The sequence below is a fragment of the Corvus brachyrhynchos genome, unplaced genomic scaffold, assembly GCF_000691975.1.
Source record: "Corvus brachyrhynchos isolate BGI_N302 unplaced genomic scaffold, ASM69197v1 scaffold624, whole genome shotgun sequence".
Classification (NCBI taxonomy): domain Eukaryota; kingdom Metazoa; phylum Chordata; class Aves; order Passeriformes; family Corvidae; genus Corvus; species Corvus brachyrhynchos.
In genome coordinates this window covers 211181-228380 of record NW_008237889.1, presented here as the reverse complement: position 1 = coordinate 228380, position 17200 = coordinate 211181, and the positions used below count along the sequence as shown (strand labels likewise).

The window sequence follows — 17200 nt, the reverse complement described above, 5'->3', positions numbered from 1 at the left end:
AGTTCCTCATGCAGTTTGGCTCCATGCCACCCACAGCCTGACACCGTGACCATCGGAAAAACTGTGCCTACACACCTTTCCAGGGGATCTTCCCTTTCCCTGCCTTCGTATCCATGGCTTCAGCCCCCTGACCTCACAGGCCAGGCGACTTCCAGGGCAGCACGGAGCAATTTCAGACAGCAGGAGAAACACTTCGCTTGGAGGAAACGAAATAATTGGGATTTTGTGGGGAGAAAACACCCACGCACGCTGAGCAGAGGTGGGGTCAGGAGCCACGGAGCAGTGTGACATTCCAGAGGGACCTGCAATTCCCAGGAACACCCACCACATCCAGCCACGGGGGCCAGCTCAACCCTGGCTGCAGGCTCCCTGCTCTGCACTGGGAGATGCTCCCGTGATCTTCCTGGTAGGAAGCTCACTTTCAGGGAGGAAACAGCAAGTTTTGACTGTACCAAAAACTGGGCAGGAGAGCTGCCTCATCCTGCAGCCAAGGCTCCTTTCCATGGGGCTTCCTGGCTCTCCCCTGGGCACAGCTGGAAAAGAGCAGGCCATGATCCTTCCCCAGGGATGTGGCAGGCTGCCCGGGACCCAGCACCCTCCTGCCTGCAGGGCACCTCGGGGCTCACCACTCCAGACTCTGGGCAAAAGTGACTCCCAGGGCTGTTCCAGACGGGATGGGATCAGGCTGAGGTTTGGAACTGTCCGAATGCCCCAGCTGGGCACCGGGATTCCTCCAGCCTCATACAGACACCAACCCTCCTATTGAAAACCCCTCCTTTTTAAAGCCAGCACTTACCTTTGGCCAAGCTCTCTGTGAAATCAGGGTGACCGTAGGTGGGACACCTGTTCCAGGTGAGTCGGACACCCCAGTGTGCGGGAGCAGGAGCCCTCCACCTCTGCCCTCTCCGCAGCGAGGGTCCCATTTCAGGCCACACCAAATGTTATTCCCACGAGGACTCTCGGCTTCCTTCCACCTCCTCACGATGAGGCTGCTTTGAGCACTGCCTCAAGACGATCACAAAGGATTCCTAAATCCAGGCGAGTTTGTGACTGCCAGAGCCCCTTTTTCCCTGAAAACCTGGACACACTCCTTACCTCAAGGTGCAGCATCCGTGCACCCATCCCATGTGCTGGAGGGGGCACCGCCCGACCCCCTTGAGCCCTGGCTCTGTGTGTGAGGTGACAAGAGAGGACCCATGTCCCAAAGGACAAACCAGCACACAGAACTAAATGGGCAGGATCCAGACTATCCCTGGGATCCCTTGGATGCAGACAGATGAGCCAGTGGCTCATGTGTGAGGCCAAATCTCCCGGATCCTTCTGGATATTCTTCACCAGGTGTTGCCAGTGCAGGTAAGCGGCCCTTTGGCGGGAGGGGGGGTGCAGGGACAAGTCCCCTCAGGTCACCTGGCCACCCCCCCAGCTGGCGATTCCCAACTTCCAGACTGCCCGTTGCCCACTTTTTATGAGTGGAAAGCATTTGGGACACTAAAGCTGGGAATGCTGGCTGCCATCCCCACACAAGACCAAGCAGGATTAAAACCCAGCTGTGTGCTGGGCAGCAAGTCTGCAAGCTCTTGCCACCTCAGAAGCTTGGGGTTGCACTCTTGGAGCTGTACTGTGGTGTGTGTCTCATTTTCTGCTGGATAAACCCTTCCCTGGAAAACAGCCAGATTGGATTAAGCAGGGACAGGGTGACATCGGTGCCCGGGACAGCGACGCGAGGCCTCGGAGCAGAGGATACAGAATCCACATGGATGAGTGGAGCTCTCACATTTTGGAAAAATGAGCTGGGGAAACAAAGCAGCCCAGGCTTCCCATTCCCCTTCCAGGATGCTGAGTCACCAGCAGAAACACCGCCTGGCTCAGGATGCTCCCTGGCTGGGCTGGGCTGTGCCAGGGACGTGCGGTGTGACACTGCAGGGAACAGCTTTCCCAGAGACCCCTCACTCTGGAGCCATCCCAGGAGGAATGGGGCAGCGACAAAGGGTGGCAGAGCCTGATGTGCCCCTGTCAGACCCCGGAGCAAACCCCCCCAGGTGGGGACACAAACCCAGCTGAGGACAAAGCAGGGAACCCCAGACCAACAGGACACTCCCGGTTTCTGCTTGTGACACATTTTACTCCGCAGAGCGAAGGCAGGTTGACCTTTCTCACTTCACCTTCCCTTACATTTAAGAGATGACCGAGACTAAAAGAGAAATTAAAAATAAGAGCTAAGGAGAAGTTGCCTGTCCCCCCAGAGCTGGGACACACCAGCCGAGTGCCGCAGGCCGCTCCGGGACACTGGAAGCCGGCGGGATGCCCTGCGGAGGGGCTGGAACAGCAGCGTGCTGTGGTACATCCTGTGCAAGGAACGCAGCGTGGCCACAGGCCCCCGTGTACCCGCGGCCATCTCGCTCAACCCTTCACCCAAGCCTCCTCCGCAGCTCCAGGTAGTTCCAGCAGGAAGAACAGCATTCATTTCCCGTGCCTGGTCTCTGTACGCTCCAAAACAAGTGTTCCTAGTGCCCCAGCGCCCCACGGAGCTCTCAGTTCCCTGGGAATGCAGCAGCAGATCCCTGTGTGCCGTGCTCTGAGCCCCCTGCCTCCACACCTGGTTCCGAGGAAGACGCGCAGCACCCGGTGAGGGCCCCGCCCTGTGCGCGGGGTCGGCGCTGACCTCCCTCCACACCGACTTCCTCTGGCCCTGCCCAGGTGGCACGAGGAGAGGGGGGGCTGTGTCAGTGCCATCCTCCCCGAGAGGATTCCCACACGCCGGAACGCTAACAGTGACAATTAGGAGTTAGGTAGGATAAGGTTGGGACCGCGCACCAGGCCCGCTCGGGCACCGCGAGTTCCTGTCAGCCGCGTGTCCGCGCTCAGAGCTTCCTCTCGCGCAGTTTGTCCCCGCTGGGCTCATCCAGCAGGGCCGAGTGTCCATCCCCGTTGCTCAGGCATTTGTCCCTCTCGTGCCTGTGCTCCTGCTTCTGCCGCCGGATCTCCTTGTACCGCAGGGTGATGTCCCTGCAACACACACAGCACACCATTCCAGCCCGCAGGAAGAACGGCACGGCAACCTGCTCTGCACCAGGCTTCCTGGGATAACAACTCACTGGAGCCCCTGGCTGGGCGTTTCTGCAGCTGCTGATGGCACTGATTCACGGGCAATTCGTGTTTCTGGCTGGTGGCTTGGCTTTTCCCACCTCTGCCACAGCACAGCAGCCAATCCTGCAGGAGCAGCCACTGCCGCCCCTCCACACACCACTGCACTTCCATCAGTCATGGAAGGATTTGGGTTGAAAGGGGTCTTAAAGCCCATCCCATTCCCCCCCCCTGCCATGGGCAGGGACCCCTTCCACTGTCCCAGGCTGCTCCAAGCCCCATCCAACCTGGCCTTGGACACTGCCAGGGATCCAGGGGCAGCCACAGCTTCCCTGGGCACCTTGTGCCAGGGCCTCCCCACCCTCACAGGGAAAAGTTTTTCCCCACACCCCATCTAACCCTGCCCTCTGGCAGTATGAAGCCATTCCCCCTTGTCCTATTCCTCCAGTCCCTGACATGCAGAGTCCCTCTCCAGCTTCCTTGTGGGCCCCTTCCAATACTGGAAGGCTGCTAACTCCTGAGGGCCTGTGCAGCTGCTTTCCGTGATCCAGACAGGAAACTGCCAGGACCAGGCCCTGTTCATTTCAGGACTTGCACCCACCCAGGAGAGCTGTGCTCTCTCCCCAGGCAGTCCCGGGGAGCATGTTTGAGGATGGGGGTTGAACAAATCCCCCTAAAGCCCTGGCCAGCCCCAAATGCAGCCCCACTCACCGAATGAAGAAGCGCCAGGCTGTCCAGGTGAGCACCAGGATAATCCCCAGGATCCAGCACTGGGTGATGTAGAAGGGCAGGGAGAGGGTGAGCGTGTAGGGATCGTACTTGACAACGATCAGGAACTCCGTGGCAGTAATAGCAGCAACCAGCCAGGCCTGCTGGCCCAGCTTCTTGTGGAACTTCCTGCAGGAGAAACACAGACAAAACCATCTCATTGCTGTCAAGTTAGGGATGTGGAGAAATCTGCACAAAAAGACAGCTGGGGCAGTGATTTCACTCAGCTTTGCACAGTCCTACAAGCCTAGTTCAGATCACACATGCACTAAGGCTCTGCAGGATGACACTTGCACGGTGGTGTTACTTCAGTTTCCTCGCAGAGGCTCTAAAAGCAAGCAAAGTTAAACTTCATCACCACACAATGGAGGGAAGCGTCCCCATTCCCAGGTAAACCCACATGAAACGATTCTCTGAGCAGCCTGAGACCAGCTGATGTTCAGGGTATGGCTCCAAGCAGGAGCTTCTCACACACGAGGCCCAGAGCTGTCTTTGACACCAATGTGTAGCTCAAGCTACACCAAACCATCCAAATACCCCGAGAAAAAGCATGGAATAAATCGAGTGTAGGTGACTGCTGACGCAGAGGGGATGAGTGCATTCCTTCTTAAAAGGTATCCTGCCTGGATCAGCTCGGATGAAAGGGCTGCAGAAACTGCTCCAGGTGGTGACAGATTAAATAGGCAGAGACCAGCCCTAACTCACAGGCAGGGAGATGAAAGGAAGCAGCAGATCTCTCACAGGGAATTCCAGCTGCTGGGATGATGAGGGCAGCTTTCTGCTCTGCTGGACTGCTTCCTCCTCTGCCATCCTTTCCTTGATAACAGAATCAAAGGTAACCCCAACACAAGAGCTGTGCAGCCCCAAGGCAGCCGAGGAAGAGAGCTGGTTTCCTGCCCTAACACTCAGGAAAGAGGTGAAAGGTTTTTCTTGTGATGAAGGAGCTAAAATTCATGGCCTTGATGCAGACTCCCTGGAAGTGACAGGAAGACTCCAAGCAGGAACGTGGGACTAGAGCCAAGTGCTACAGGCTGTTGCATCAAGACATTCCTGGTCAGGAACACTTCACACATCCAGTCCTCGGGAACTCGGGCAGCACATGGATCAGGACGGCAGTGGGGTGTGTGAGGGCTGGAGAAAGCTCCACCCCTCTTCTGGGACTACGGCAATTCCAGGCACTTCACTGTCACCACGCTCAGCCCAAGGCCCTGCAAGCAAAGCCCCAGAACTGCCTGCGGACACTCAGCATCCTGAATGGGAAAAAGAATTCTTCAAGTTGGAATTTCACTGCTTTGCAGACCCAACACTGCAGGGCTGGCTAGAGAGACCTCATCAGTTCATCCCAGACAATCCCATCACCACCAGACAAGGCAGTGAGCCACGTTTCTGTCAAGGAAGGGCAGTGGGATGTTCCAGTCTTTGAGCACTAAGAGTTTCCAAAAGGAAAAGGTCAGCAAGGTTTCCCACGTGATGTAAGCTGGGAGCCTCTGGTACAGCCTGCTCTTCCCAGCAGCTTCTCCCTACAACACCACGGGAAGAATCCTGAAGGATCCTTGGCTTGAAATGATGTGCCAGTGAAGCTGGCAAACGGGGGCAGATCCTCTCTGCCTGGATGGCCTGGAATGCAGGAAGGGATGGCAAAACCCTCTGCGGAGAAGGTACCAGGTAAGAGCTCAGCTCTGCCCTTCTGCAGGAGCAGCCTGATGTCAGCTCTGGGGGGCATCAAGCAGAGCCAGGAAGGCCAGGATGTGGGGGCAGCCACCTCCCCCAGCAGGGAACGTGGCAGGAGGCGGCGGCAGTGCCGGGGGCGCGCAGCTCGGGATGAGCTGCTCCGGCTCGCGGAAGGAACGGCAGCAATTGGAACCAGGGGTGAGGCACCGGCGACGGATGGCTCTCCCAAATTCCAGTGTTATGCCACGTGGTGGAGCAGAGGGCAAAGGAGCTTTTCCAACCCCACCACAAGAAGATGAATGGCGCTAAGGAGAAGAGCTTGGCAGCGAGGCAGAGACTCTTCTTACCTGTGAGTTGGAGGCACGTCCCAAACCAGTAGGTCCAACACCAAGGGCAGGGCATCCTGCCCCTGCGGAATGTCCTGAATTCCGACTAAGCAATGTGGGCTGGCCCTTCTTCCCACTTCTAGGAGTCAAAGCCTTGCAAGGGAAACTGATCTTCAGACAATGTTGGAACCCTAAATTCTGAACACAGACACTTTTTTGCGTTGGTCAGCGACAGACAATGAACACCCCTGGAAGCCAGACAGTGCCTTAGGCTGAGGATGTGGGCTCAGGCAGGTTGTGACATTAAAAGAAAAGGTGGTTTTGAGAACAAAGCTTTCTCAGCTCTCACATGGTCTGCAGAAACAAAAGCAGCGAGGACAAATATGATGCTGAGGTGGGAACAGTCTCAAGTACATGCACTGCTGTGTGTGGTGCTTCACCTGCAGCACATCCTTCTACTGAGGGCCTCTGACCTGCAAGAGGATGCCAGGAGAGCTCTGGAGGGCCAGGGGGAAGACAGCTCAAGGAAAGAAGTGCCTTTAAGAATCACATTTTTTAGTCTGGGCCCTGATGTCCCCAGAGGGCACATCCAAGGACTGCAGTTCCTGGCTCTCGGTCTGGAATCGGAGCACGGAGCTCCTCTGCCCACGAGCCAGTGGCACTCCAGCTCATTTCCACACTCCCTTCTCCACAGAGAGATCATTTACCAGACACTGAGGTTAACACAGTGCACACACAATGCCCTTAACAACAGCTGCTCTCTGACCGGGGGCAGTGAGACTGGTACCTCCAAAACAAAGGAACACGAAGCAGGATGCTTTGGGATTAGGCCTTTTTTGTCCCTGACAAGCTGAACTAGTGCCCGAGATGGATGCCAGCAAGCTGGAGCAAGTTCAAAACAAAGCACGTGGAGCCCGACATGGGAAGTACAGAGAGGTGGGGCTTACGGGTCATCCATGAAGTCGTAGATCTCCCTCATGGCCACTCCTCCCACGTTGACAAAAAACACGAGGCGTAGCAGCACCAAGTAGTGTTCGGGGGGCATCCACAGCACGAACTTCAGGTAAAACGTGTTCAGCTCTGCCAACAAAAACTGGGAGAAAGGACCCGTGGATTACATTTGGAAAACGCCAGTGGATGAAGCCTGGAATGCCCCTCTCTCCCTGCAGGGCTCCCCCTGCCCATTTCTCAGCCCTGCTCAGCATCACTGAGTGAACCACCAGCACCAACCCAAAAAAAACAACTGGGTTTTTAAACATTTCCTCTACGTTGGAAGAGGCACCAAAAACAGCTGCACAAGCAGTACCCTCAAATTTCAAACATGTTTGTGAACTTCAAAGAAAGAGCCTGAAGTACCAGCAGAAGCACTGAGGACAGATCCCAAAAGCACAGCTTTTCCTTTCCCTGTCCTTTAAAACCCACCATAACAAGAGGCACGAGCTGCACATCCTGGGGGGCTGGGCTGGGTTGTTTTGTCTCAGTTATGCAAACTCACCCTCAAAGCCAACTCGGGAAAGTTGATTATAAATCAAGAGCAAAATGTTCTCTCAAGCAGCTGCCCTGGCAATGTGCTTAAGGGAGCAGAGAGACACCAGAGTGTCACTTCAAAAGAAGTGATAACAAAGGGCATTAAGCATTGCTTAAGCCCAAGGAGTGAGCCAGAACCTGAAGCTGCTTAGAACCTGTCAGCTGAAGCTGGGATGTGCTGAAAGAAACATAATCCCGCAGTCCAGTATAAATTCACTGGGATCTCTGTTGCAGCAGCACCTCAACCCCAATTTCTTCAGGGTGCAACCAGCAACCTTTTGGGGAAACATCTGTTTTATTTACACTCAGTCACTGCTGCCACAAAGCAGGCCTGGAGTACCAGATGAGCTTGGCCGATGTGTCCTGCAGCAGGAAGCAGGTGCTGGGAGCTTGTTCTGGCAAACACAGAGTTCTGTCCTGTGCCACGGAACCTGGATCATGCCCAGTGCCTCTGGATCACCCCAAGTGTCACGGGGACGGGTTTAATTCAATTTCACAGCTGCTGGGTTGAAATAAGTTTGAGTTGCTCAGAGCAGAGCCAAGTGACATCCCACGGACAGCACAAAGGCCAAAGTCCCCTGGCTGGCAAAGGGGCAGGAGTGGGGAAAAAGGCATTTAAACTGCCCAGTTCACCCTCCCTATCAGTGTCACGTGGGTGACAAGTTCTGTTCCACAGGCACAGGTACGAATTTCAGACGCTGCATTCCCAGCATGAAACAATTCCACCCCCTCAGGCGCTGTGTGTGCAGTGAAATATTTAAAAAATGAAAAATCCAGGAGAACTGAATTATTTAGGCAGATCTGTGCTTCAGGAGTGAGCTCAGAGGAGCCCGAGGCCTTGGATACAGCCCTTTCCAGCTGTAACATGACCCATACCTGCATAAAACCAAGGGATTTGAGCTGCTTTCACCCACAGTCGATGCTTTGGGGAGCAGCAAATTGCTGAAAACCCAGAGATCCCACTTTATATCGCTCCCACTGCCAGAATTATTTAGGCAGATCTGTGCTTCAGGAGTGAGCTCAGAGGAGCCCGAGGCCTTGGATACAGCCCTTTCCAGCTGTAACATGACCCATACCTGCATAAAACCAAGGGATTTGAGCTGCTTTCACCCACAGTCGATGCTTTGGGGAGCAGCAAATTGCTGAAAACCCAGAGATCCCACTTTATATCGCTCCTATTGCCATCAACAGTGTTCAGCAAGCAAGGACAACCCTTCCTGCAGTGAATCTGTCACCTGTCCCAGAGACACGGACACAGCTCTGCGGGACTGGGAAGGGATTCCTCCCGGCCTCAGCTTCAGGAACATCCCCAGAGCTGCAGCCTGAGTTACAGGAGCTGGAACCAGGGCACAGGAGCGCCAGAGAGGTGTCCTCACCACGAAGATGATGCCGCAGACTGCGAGCCACCTGCGCAGGCTGGAGGCCGGCTTCCACTCGAACTTCACCCAGCTGTACGGGGTGAACTGGAACACGATCCTCTTCATCTTGCCTCTGGAAAAGAGCAAAATAACCACTGCAGCTTGAAGGCAAGGCAAGAGGCATCTGCCAGCGCTTCCACTTGAGACACCAGTTCAGATATGCAAAACGCCTCCGTTTACTCCATTAAAATCACAACTTAATGAGATTAGCTCTGAGCTTGTTATTTCAATTATCAATTTAAGCTTTAATATAGTACACCCCGTGTTGTAAGCAGTTCTGCTCTGCTCAGCAAAGACACTACACAGCACGACGGGGCATTACTGGTACACGACTACAAGGGATTTATTAAATTTTAATTCCCAGCGTCCCAGTTCCCGTGAAGTTCTGGTTACTAGGGAATGCAGAAAGACCAAACAGAACCTTGCTGTGAATGGGAGTAGGATGCCAGCTGGGATTCCCGCACCTCCTTAAACCATTTCATTAAATAAGCTCACTTCCATTGGGCAATGCCTGGGACACACAGGTGTATTTCCAGCAATGCCATCCACAAGGTGAATAAAACTCTCAAACAAACCTCCCTGCAGCAGTAAGTCACTGGATCCTGGAGTCACCTGAACACCCAGGAATTCTTTAATCCACATTAACCCACACGGAACAACCAAGCTCTTGAACAGGAGTCCAACCTTTGTGTTGCTCCCTCCTCCCCAGCTTACTTGTAGGTCGGAATGTTCCAGAGTCCTTGCCACTTGTAGGTTTTCAAGGAAAGCCAGGACAGGGTCTTCATCCCGCAGTAAATTCCTAACCCGTTACATAAGATCACATCCATTATCCACTGGAAGGAGAAACACACCAGTGATGCTGGGGAAGGAACACTAGAGCATGGGTCCAAGGAGTGGGACAGAATGTTAATTCCACGGATTTTCTGAAGGCTAAATAGCTTGGCTTGGTGTCTCTAATAATGCACTGACTTTTGTAAACACAACCACGGAGCAAATCATTCCAAGCTTGGGTCTTTCCCAAAATCCATCCAAACACAGACCCAGAGCTGTGTGCCCTGACTGCAGGGAACTCTGATCGCCCTGGCACCAACTTAAACCTCACAGGAAAATAAAGCATAATTTTAAAAGGGTGTCCCTTGAAGCTCACACCAAGTTTTGCCTTTCTCTGAATTTCAGACTTTAAGCTTTGCACCAGAAGCCAATATTTGAAAGTGTTCAGGTACAGCTTTAGATTCTCCCTCCGGTGTGAAATGAGCCCAAACAAATATTCAACCGTGTCCAAGGGTTTGTAACCCACAAAATTACAGAAACAGTGACAAGCACGTCACAAACTCAACAGGGAGCAGTCCCACATGTGATACAATTCAGCTCTCACCACTTCCCAGCCCTCCCCACAAAATGTGCATTCCCAAATAAGCCCTGGTCCCTGCAGTACGTACATGATCCCACCAGCATTCACTGAAGTTTGGGAGCTGGTGCTCCAGGCTGTACTCCAGGAACTCAAACATGACACTGATGATCATGCACATCCACCAGTCCCGAATCATCAAGGTCTGAAGGGAGAAAAAATGTCTTTTAAACAGCTGCTAAAATCCATCTACAGTTGTAGATCTTGTCACCAGTATCCAGAAAAGGATCAGGAAACTCGGGATAGTTTTGTTTTCATGATGTGATGGTCCAAATGCCCACCGCCTCTCAACATTTCCAGCACAAGAGACAGGAAAGACACTGAAGAAAATCACCTCTACCCCAGCCAAAACCAGCCCAGGAATATAGATTGTGATAACAATCCCATCACATGAAGAACAGAGAGAGGTAAAATGGGATTGAGCAGGAGGGAAATGAGTTGAATGCATGGAATTACTTACTGGGTGCTCAACCACCACAGGCAGCACCATTCTAACAGTGCTCAGAAAAGGCTTTTCAGAGCTTTTTATGGGCTCTAAACGACTCCAAAGCCACAATAATTTCTGACGAATGAGGCCCATTCATTCTCAATACTGCCATCCTGGGGCCTTGAGATTTGGGGAAAAAACCCAAGCACAAGCCCATCTCTGTTTATTGAGACAATACACTCAACCTCCAGCTTTTAATAGAGAAATAGGTTAATATTTAACATATTTAAGAGAAAAATATGCTATGGCCCAGCGGAAATCCAGCAGCCTGCTTCCTTCCAGCTGGGCAGCCCAGTTTCTACTGCAATTCTCTTGGAAGAAGAGGATCCAAGTTTTCCAAATTTACAGCTCAGTTCACTAACAGAACAAGCTGAAGTCCAGGTCTCCCCAGGCCCAGCAAATTCACCTCTGGTTCTGAGGGATGCCCCAAACCACTCACAGAACACATCAGCACTTTTAAATGAAAACACAAACCAACAGCTCCAGCTTGTTTTTCCAACAGCCGAGCTCTGTCAGCTTGTTATTTAAATTGCAAACCCAAACAAGGTCTGCAGGGGGCAAAACCGCCTGAGTTAGTCAGTCTGCTTGGGTTAAAAAAGGTAACATTTAGACCAAAGTAATCAGCAAAACACTGCTGACTGTTCTGCCAGCGACAGGCGCAGCTGGAATTCCTTCCACAGTTGGTTGATACTGACTAAAAAGCAACAAGAATTAAACCACTGCCCATTTAATGGTTTAAAACCCTGATCTGACGCCACTGGGAAAGCAGCAGCATCTGTGTTTGGGAATATCACTGTCACTGCCTGCCCCATGCTCCACTTCCAAAGGTCGTTCCAGCATTTCTGCTGCTACAGGAATTAAGTTCTTTATTGATCTGACCCCAGAATGAATCCCTGTGGAGGAGAGAGGGAGCCTGTTGCTGCAATAAATCTCTGGAAAGAAATGAGGTGGCCTATCCTGGGCAGGAGACAGAAAAAAAGGGGGAAAAAGGCTTTTGACATCTTTACATGTATTTTCATGTATTACAAAGCCTGGTATAACTGACTGTGGCTTGGCACCACAAAAGCAGCAGCAGTGAGGCTCTGGGAGCAGAGGAGCAGAGTCCCTAAGGCGAAATGAGCCATTCTTACCTTCAGGTACCACCCAAAAAAGTGAGCAGGAACAAATCCATCCAGCTTGTCCTGCAAACCAAGAAGAGAGTAAAGGTCACAGCCCTTTTTTTTCCCCCTCCCACCCCCAAGAAAAATGCAGCAACAAACTTCTGGTTTTCCCACACATAAATACTTGCATTCCTTCATCAGGAAGGAATTTAGCAGAGCTTCTTAAATCTTACCAGCCCTGCCAGTCCCTGGGCACAGTGCCTTTCCCTCTACTTTTATAAGATCCCAGTTACTCCAGTCCCTGGGGCACTGCAGATTTACAGGGCAGACCCAAAGGATTGGGTGCTCCTCACTTCACGAAATCAGGGAGCTGTAAATGACCATCATTCCTTTGCCCTGGAATTTCTGCCAGGGAGAAACAATAATCTGATGGTTTTCAGGACTCAGAAAACTGCTCATGGAGCAACCTGGACTAGTGAAAGGTGTCCTTGCCCATGGCAGGGGGTGGGACTACATCATTTTTCCAACCCAAACCCTTGTGAGATTGTGTGGTGCAGCTTCTGGGCTTCGTGCCTCAAGGTGACCGAGGAGAAGAGTCCTCAAGCACACAAAGAAACCCAAACTCTGCGGGGAAAATTGACACCAACAACCTGAGAAGGAAGGGCTATTGAACAGTTCACCCCCGGGCAATCGGGTAATTGGGATCCCGAGAGACACATCCCCATCTGATGGACAGGAAAGGTCACGAGAAGAGAAATAAAGAGGCTGAAGAGTCAGTCACAGGCTGTGCTCCGATTCAGCACTCAGCCAGACTCACAACTGCACTCTAAAGAGTTCAATTAAGCAGCTTTTTACCCCAAAACAGCCTCATTAGTGAGTTTGCTCCTTACCCAGATGTTGTGGAAGGGGTCAGTTCCATTGCCAGGGTCATAAATCAGGCAGTTGCCCCCGTAGTCTCTCTCTGGCAGAGGAACCCCTAAATGGGGGTCAATGTACTTCATGAACTGCCTCCCGTCCTGCACGGTCTGCAAGGGAACACAGAAACCCAGGATCCTCCTGAAGGACCCACACACAGAAGGCACAAACAGAATTAAGGCCAGAATTGATCTTCACATTGACCTTCTTTCAAATTGGCTGCAGAACAATTCTTGACATAAAGCCAGGCCTCGAAGCACCCCACACACACGCACCTGACATGGAGCCTCCAATCCTAAATATTAAGGGGGAAAACGGCTACAGAATGACCTTAAAGATGAGAAATCAGTGATCCTTAACCCTTTACCCCAAGCCACTCCTCTGTGCTCCCCATCTCTCCCAAAACCTTCAAACAGCTCATCCTTCCCAACCCTCATTTCCAGTAAGGTCCCATGCAAACAGCAAAAAGAAATTATCAAAATGACCAAAAAGTGAACTCATCTGCCACTAAAACAGCCACACATTGCTGAGAGTTTATTTCCCAACAGAATCACTCGGTGCTGTGGTCAAGGCTCTACCCCAGAACATCTGTGACAGGCAGCACAGCAGGACAAGGCCAAAATTAATTAACAGAGTAATAATGAAATTACAGAATGAACTGCTGAAGCCACACGAACTCTGGGACAAGTTTCAGCCACGAGTGAGCTTGGATGTGCTGTCAGGAAGTCCAGCCACCTGCAGACTCAGCAGAACTGAACCTTATTTAAACCTGGGCAAGGCAATGATGTATTTTTAGTAAAGAGTTGAGCAACAGCAGGGAGTTCCTTAACCACTAAATCTCTGCTGACACCACACGCTGCCAGAGGGAAGCAAAGCCATTCCAGCCTTTTCTGCTGGAATTCAGAGCCACACCAGTACAACCAATGAAAATTACTCAGTCTGACTGCAGCCACTCGGGACATATCATGCACAAGGATGGCTGGAAAAACCCAGGGTGACCAGCCCCACTTCTTCAAGCTCACATGGCCTCTAGAAGCAAAACTTTAAAAGGAAAAAAAGCATTCCTCACCCTTCTCTCACGTAAAACGAGCTCACATGGCCTCTAGAAGCAAAACTTTAAAAAGAAAAAAAGCATTCCTCACCCTTCTCTCATGTAAAACAATTTTTAGAGCTGCCTGGTGAGTATATTGCCTCAAAATATTTTAGTTTTAACTTCTGAGAATCGTAAAAGTCAGGGGGAAAGTCTCAGTTTACTAAAGGACAAGACATGGCAAAATGTGGTCAAAAAAGAACACAGTAAAAACAGTTTCATTTGGAAGCACCAAGGGCATGGCTTTCCATGAAAAACGTCCCTCTCAGCTCCTGCCACCACACAAAGCTGGGTGTGAAGTTTTGGTTTATTGCAAAAACCCCACATCTACCTGTCATTCAAGGCTAAAGGTATTTCCAAAGGTGAAACCAGGTGAATTCCCCCTGAGTCCAGCAGGGCAGAGACTGGACTATGAAACACCAGCTACTGAACGTGAACTCCCTCACCAGCTCATCTAAAACCACTTCAACACAGTGTCTACCCCGGGCTGAGGGTGACTGGAGGTCAGAGCAGGTGAAATATTTTTGCATTATCATTTCCCTCAGCCTCAAAGTCTCATTAAACAGCCCAGTGATTCCATCTCACAAAAATTAACATCTCCTGTAGTCAGCAGGGAAAAAAACCACCACAAAGGAGTCGATCTCCACATGGAAGTGGCCTTTAGGAGCTGGAGGTGTCAGTCACTTACCTGGAAGAGGATGAAGATGAGGAAGAGCTCATAGACCACGCTGACACACAGCCAAAACCTCCAGTAAGCTGCAGAGAGACACAGGGGGAATGTCAGGAGCTTTGGAGCAAACCATAAATTAATTATTCATTTACTTCAATATCACCAAGCATGGAATCCTGGAGTGGTTTGTGTTGGGAGGGACCTGAAATCCCATCTCATCCCACCCCCTGCCACGGGCAGGGACACCTGCTACTATCCCAGGTTGCTCCCAGCCCAACCTGGCCTGGAACACTTCCAGGCATGGGGCAGCCGCAGCTTCTCAGGGAAGCTCCGTTTCAAGGGATGCTCCCAGCATGGAATTATAAACCCCAGCTCCCAAGCACAGTGCTCCCCACCCTCCCTCAGGGCCACAGCCAGAGAGGATCTTCAACTCCCACACAGGCTGCTGTGCAGGTTTGCTGGAACTGCTCAGGCACTAGCCTGCATCTGGGAGAAGGGACCCGGATCCAGAGCACCTCGACCCAACAAACTCAGCAGCTGAGAAGTGGAAGGAAAGGCATGTGCCACCTGCACTGCTTTCCAGCAGTCCCTGGAGGGGAACCTGATCCTTCCTGAACTTCCTCCCTGGTCTCAGGTGACCTGACCTGTCCAACCTTGGCTACACCAGACGTACCCAAGGCAGGCCAGAGCCACTTGTGGCAGCCCAGCTTTCGGCCCGAAGACAAGGTCGTGCCCCCAACAGCATCTCAAAACCCCAAAGGTAATTTCACTTTCACTTGGAATGCAGTTAAAAACCCGGGGACCGAAGGCTCAGCAGGTGCTGGATGCAAAGCCTCTGAGACCACCTGGGACTCTCCACAAGAACCGCCCGGCAAAGCCCAGCTGCTTCGGAGCCCTCCGCAGACGTGTGATTACAGACCTGCTCACACCCCAGCGACACCTGAACCCAAAGGGTGCCCAAATCACCGTGTCTGCACACTTCCAGCTCCACCCCGGCACCTCAGCCCTCCTGACAGGCTCAGCCTTCGGGTCACAGGCCATCCTGGATGGGAGTTCAGTGCTCCACGGGCTCATCCATGCCCCTGATCCATCCTGCTCCACCCAGAGCCTGGTTTCCATCCCATGCAGTAACTTCTGGGCTCTGAACTCCCCCAGCGTTTCTGATCCTGCCCCGAGAGGCTGATGCAGAGCCAGGGTAGGCACAGACACAGCTCCAGCAGTTTTCCCTCCCCAGATCCAAGGATTCTACACAAGGGAATTCAGGAAAACTGGACACGTTCCCAGTGGGTATTGAAACTGCAGAAACATCACACACCGGCCCCTCTGGAACGGGACCTGCCTTCAGGTGTTTCCTGGTTATGAATGGAGCTGTCCTTCCTCAGGTCCATGGGGGTGATGGAGAGGAATCCCAACAGGGTTGGCCAGGAAACCCAGACCCTCAGGCCTGGCTTGGGAACTCCTCCCTGTTAATTCCAAGGCAATGTAGGCACTGATGTTTAAAGCAGGGCCAGGCATAAATCATGCAAGAATGAAACAAATTCCGGGCTTGTACCCAAGAGTTATCAGCTCAGAACCCCAAATCAACTCCCCACGGAGCTCAGGAGCTGCTTTATCCAGAAACGTGTCTTTACCCAGTTCAGCCTCGAGTAGGAAATAATGCTTAAAAAAAACCCAAAACAACAAAGAAATAAGGAAAAAAACCCAAACCAAAAATACCAACAAACCCCACACATTTTTAAAAGCAGTCTCTGACACCACCATTGAAACAGACCACAGTGTGGAAGGTGGGACCTTTTTGCAGCAAACCTGCTAAATTAATTCCATCCAAATCACCTGTTTTACACTTCTGGAAAATAAAAAAGAAAAAGGGAAAATAAAAAAGGCAGGTGTGGCCCAGAGAACAGCAGTCCAGAGCTCCGTGACAGCTTTCACCCTCCTGTCTTTCCAGAATGCAGCTTAGGAAAAACCAAACAGCCAAAAAAAATATCCTCCATTGGTCACAGGAGCATTTGGGAGAGAGGAACGTCTTCCCAGGCTGGCACCACGTTCAAGTCAGCAGGGAGAACGAACCTTTCCTCACCACACTTCTCCCACCAGAACTGAGCGGTTTCCTTTAAATGCCACTGCCAGATGCCTGAAAATGCTCCTTTTTCTAACCCATGAACCTCGTTCCAGAGACTTACACCGCTCACAGTCAGCAGAGTGACAGACTGGCCCTGAAAGTGGTGTAGACACAGAAAGCAGAGAAATCGAAACCCTTGTCTGAGCTTTTATTCCTCCTTGTCTGAGTTTTGTTCCCCTCTGTACACAAGGCTGTGGCAGCTGCTGAGCAGGCTCAGCCAAAAGAGGAAATGAAAAGTTGAGATCTGGTTCTGATTTAGTGCTGTGGTTTCTCCCCAGCTGACAGAGGTCCCCGAGAGGTTCTGAGCACACCCCAATGACCCCAAATGTCATCAAGGCTCTACAAACACTGCTCCCTCTCCTCCTGGGCCAGGCTCAGCTTTCTCTGTAAGGTTATTTTGGCACATCTCCAATACTCGTTTCCCTTAAATTCACTTGCCACTTCACCTCCCTCCAGCCAGGGCTCTCCTCCTGATTAAGGAGGTCTCCACTAACCCCTGACACACACCTGCTAACCCAGTGATTCCCACCATCCAACACTAAACTGCTGCCTTTGCTGGGATTTGGGAACAGGGCATGAACATCCTGGAGAGCTGATTCCAACCAGCCTCTTTC

The 17200-nt window shown here is 51.9% G+C and overlaps 1 protein-coding gene across 3 annotated transcripts in view; it reads right to left on the bottom strand.

The window, feature by feature from the left end:
* Nucleotides 1-2101: 2101 nt before the first annotated feature.
* Nucleotides 2102-17200, bottom strand: part of PTDSS2 (phosphatidylserine synthase 2) — a 29103-nt gene continuing 14004 nt past the window's right edge. For 2 of the 3 annotated variants that reach the window (XM_008632509.2, XM_017732774.1), the window contains exons 4-12: nucleotides 14483-14550; nucleotides 12680-12814; nucleotides 11820-11870; nucleotides 10234-10347; nucleotides 9509-9627; nucleotides 8753-8867; nucleotides 6797-6942; nucleotides 3796-3981; nucleotides 2102-3006 (exon numbers count right to left, since the gene is read on the bottom strand). In XM_008632509.2, the coding sequence (XP_008630731.1) occupies nucleotides 2862-3006; nucleotides 3796-3981; nucleotides 6797-6942; nucleotides 8753-8867; nucleotides 9509-9627; nucleotides 10234-10347; nucleotides 11820-11870; nucleotides 12680-12814; nucleotides 14483-14550 (1079 nt within the window). In that variant the 3' untranslated portion in view covers nucleotides 2102-2861. Of the gene's footprint in view, nucleotides 3007-3795; nucleotides 3982-6796; nucleotides 6943-8752; nucleotides 8868-9508; nucleotides 9628-10233; nucleotides 10348-11819; nucleotides 11871-12679; nucleotides 12846-14482; nucleotides 14551-17200 lie in introns of all 3 variants that reach the window. The other variant, XM_017732775.1, reaches the window with a different exon arrangement.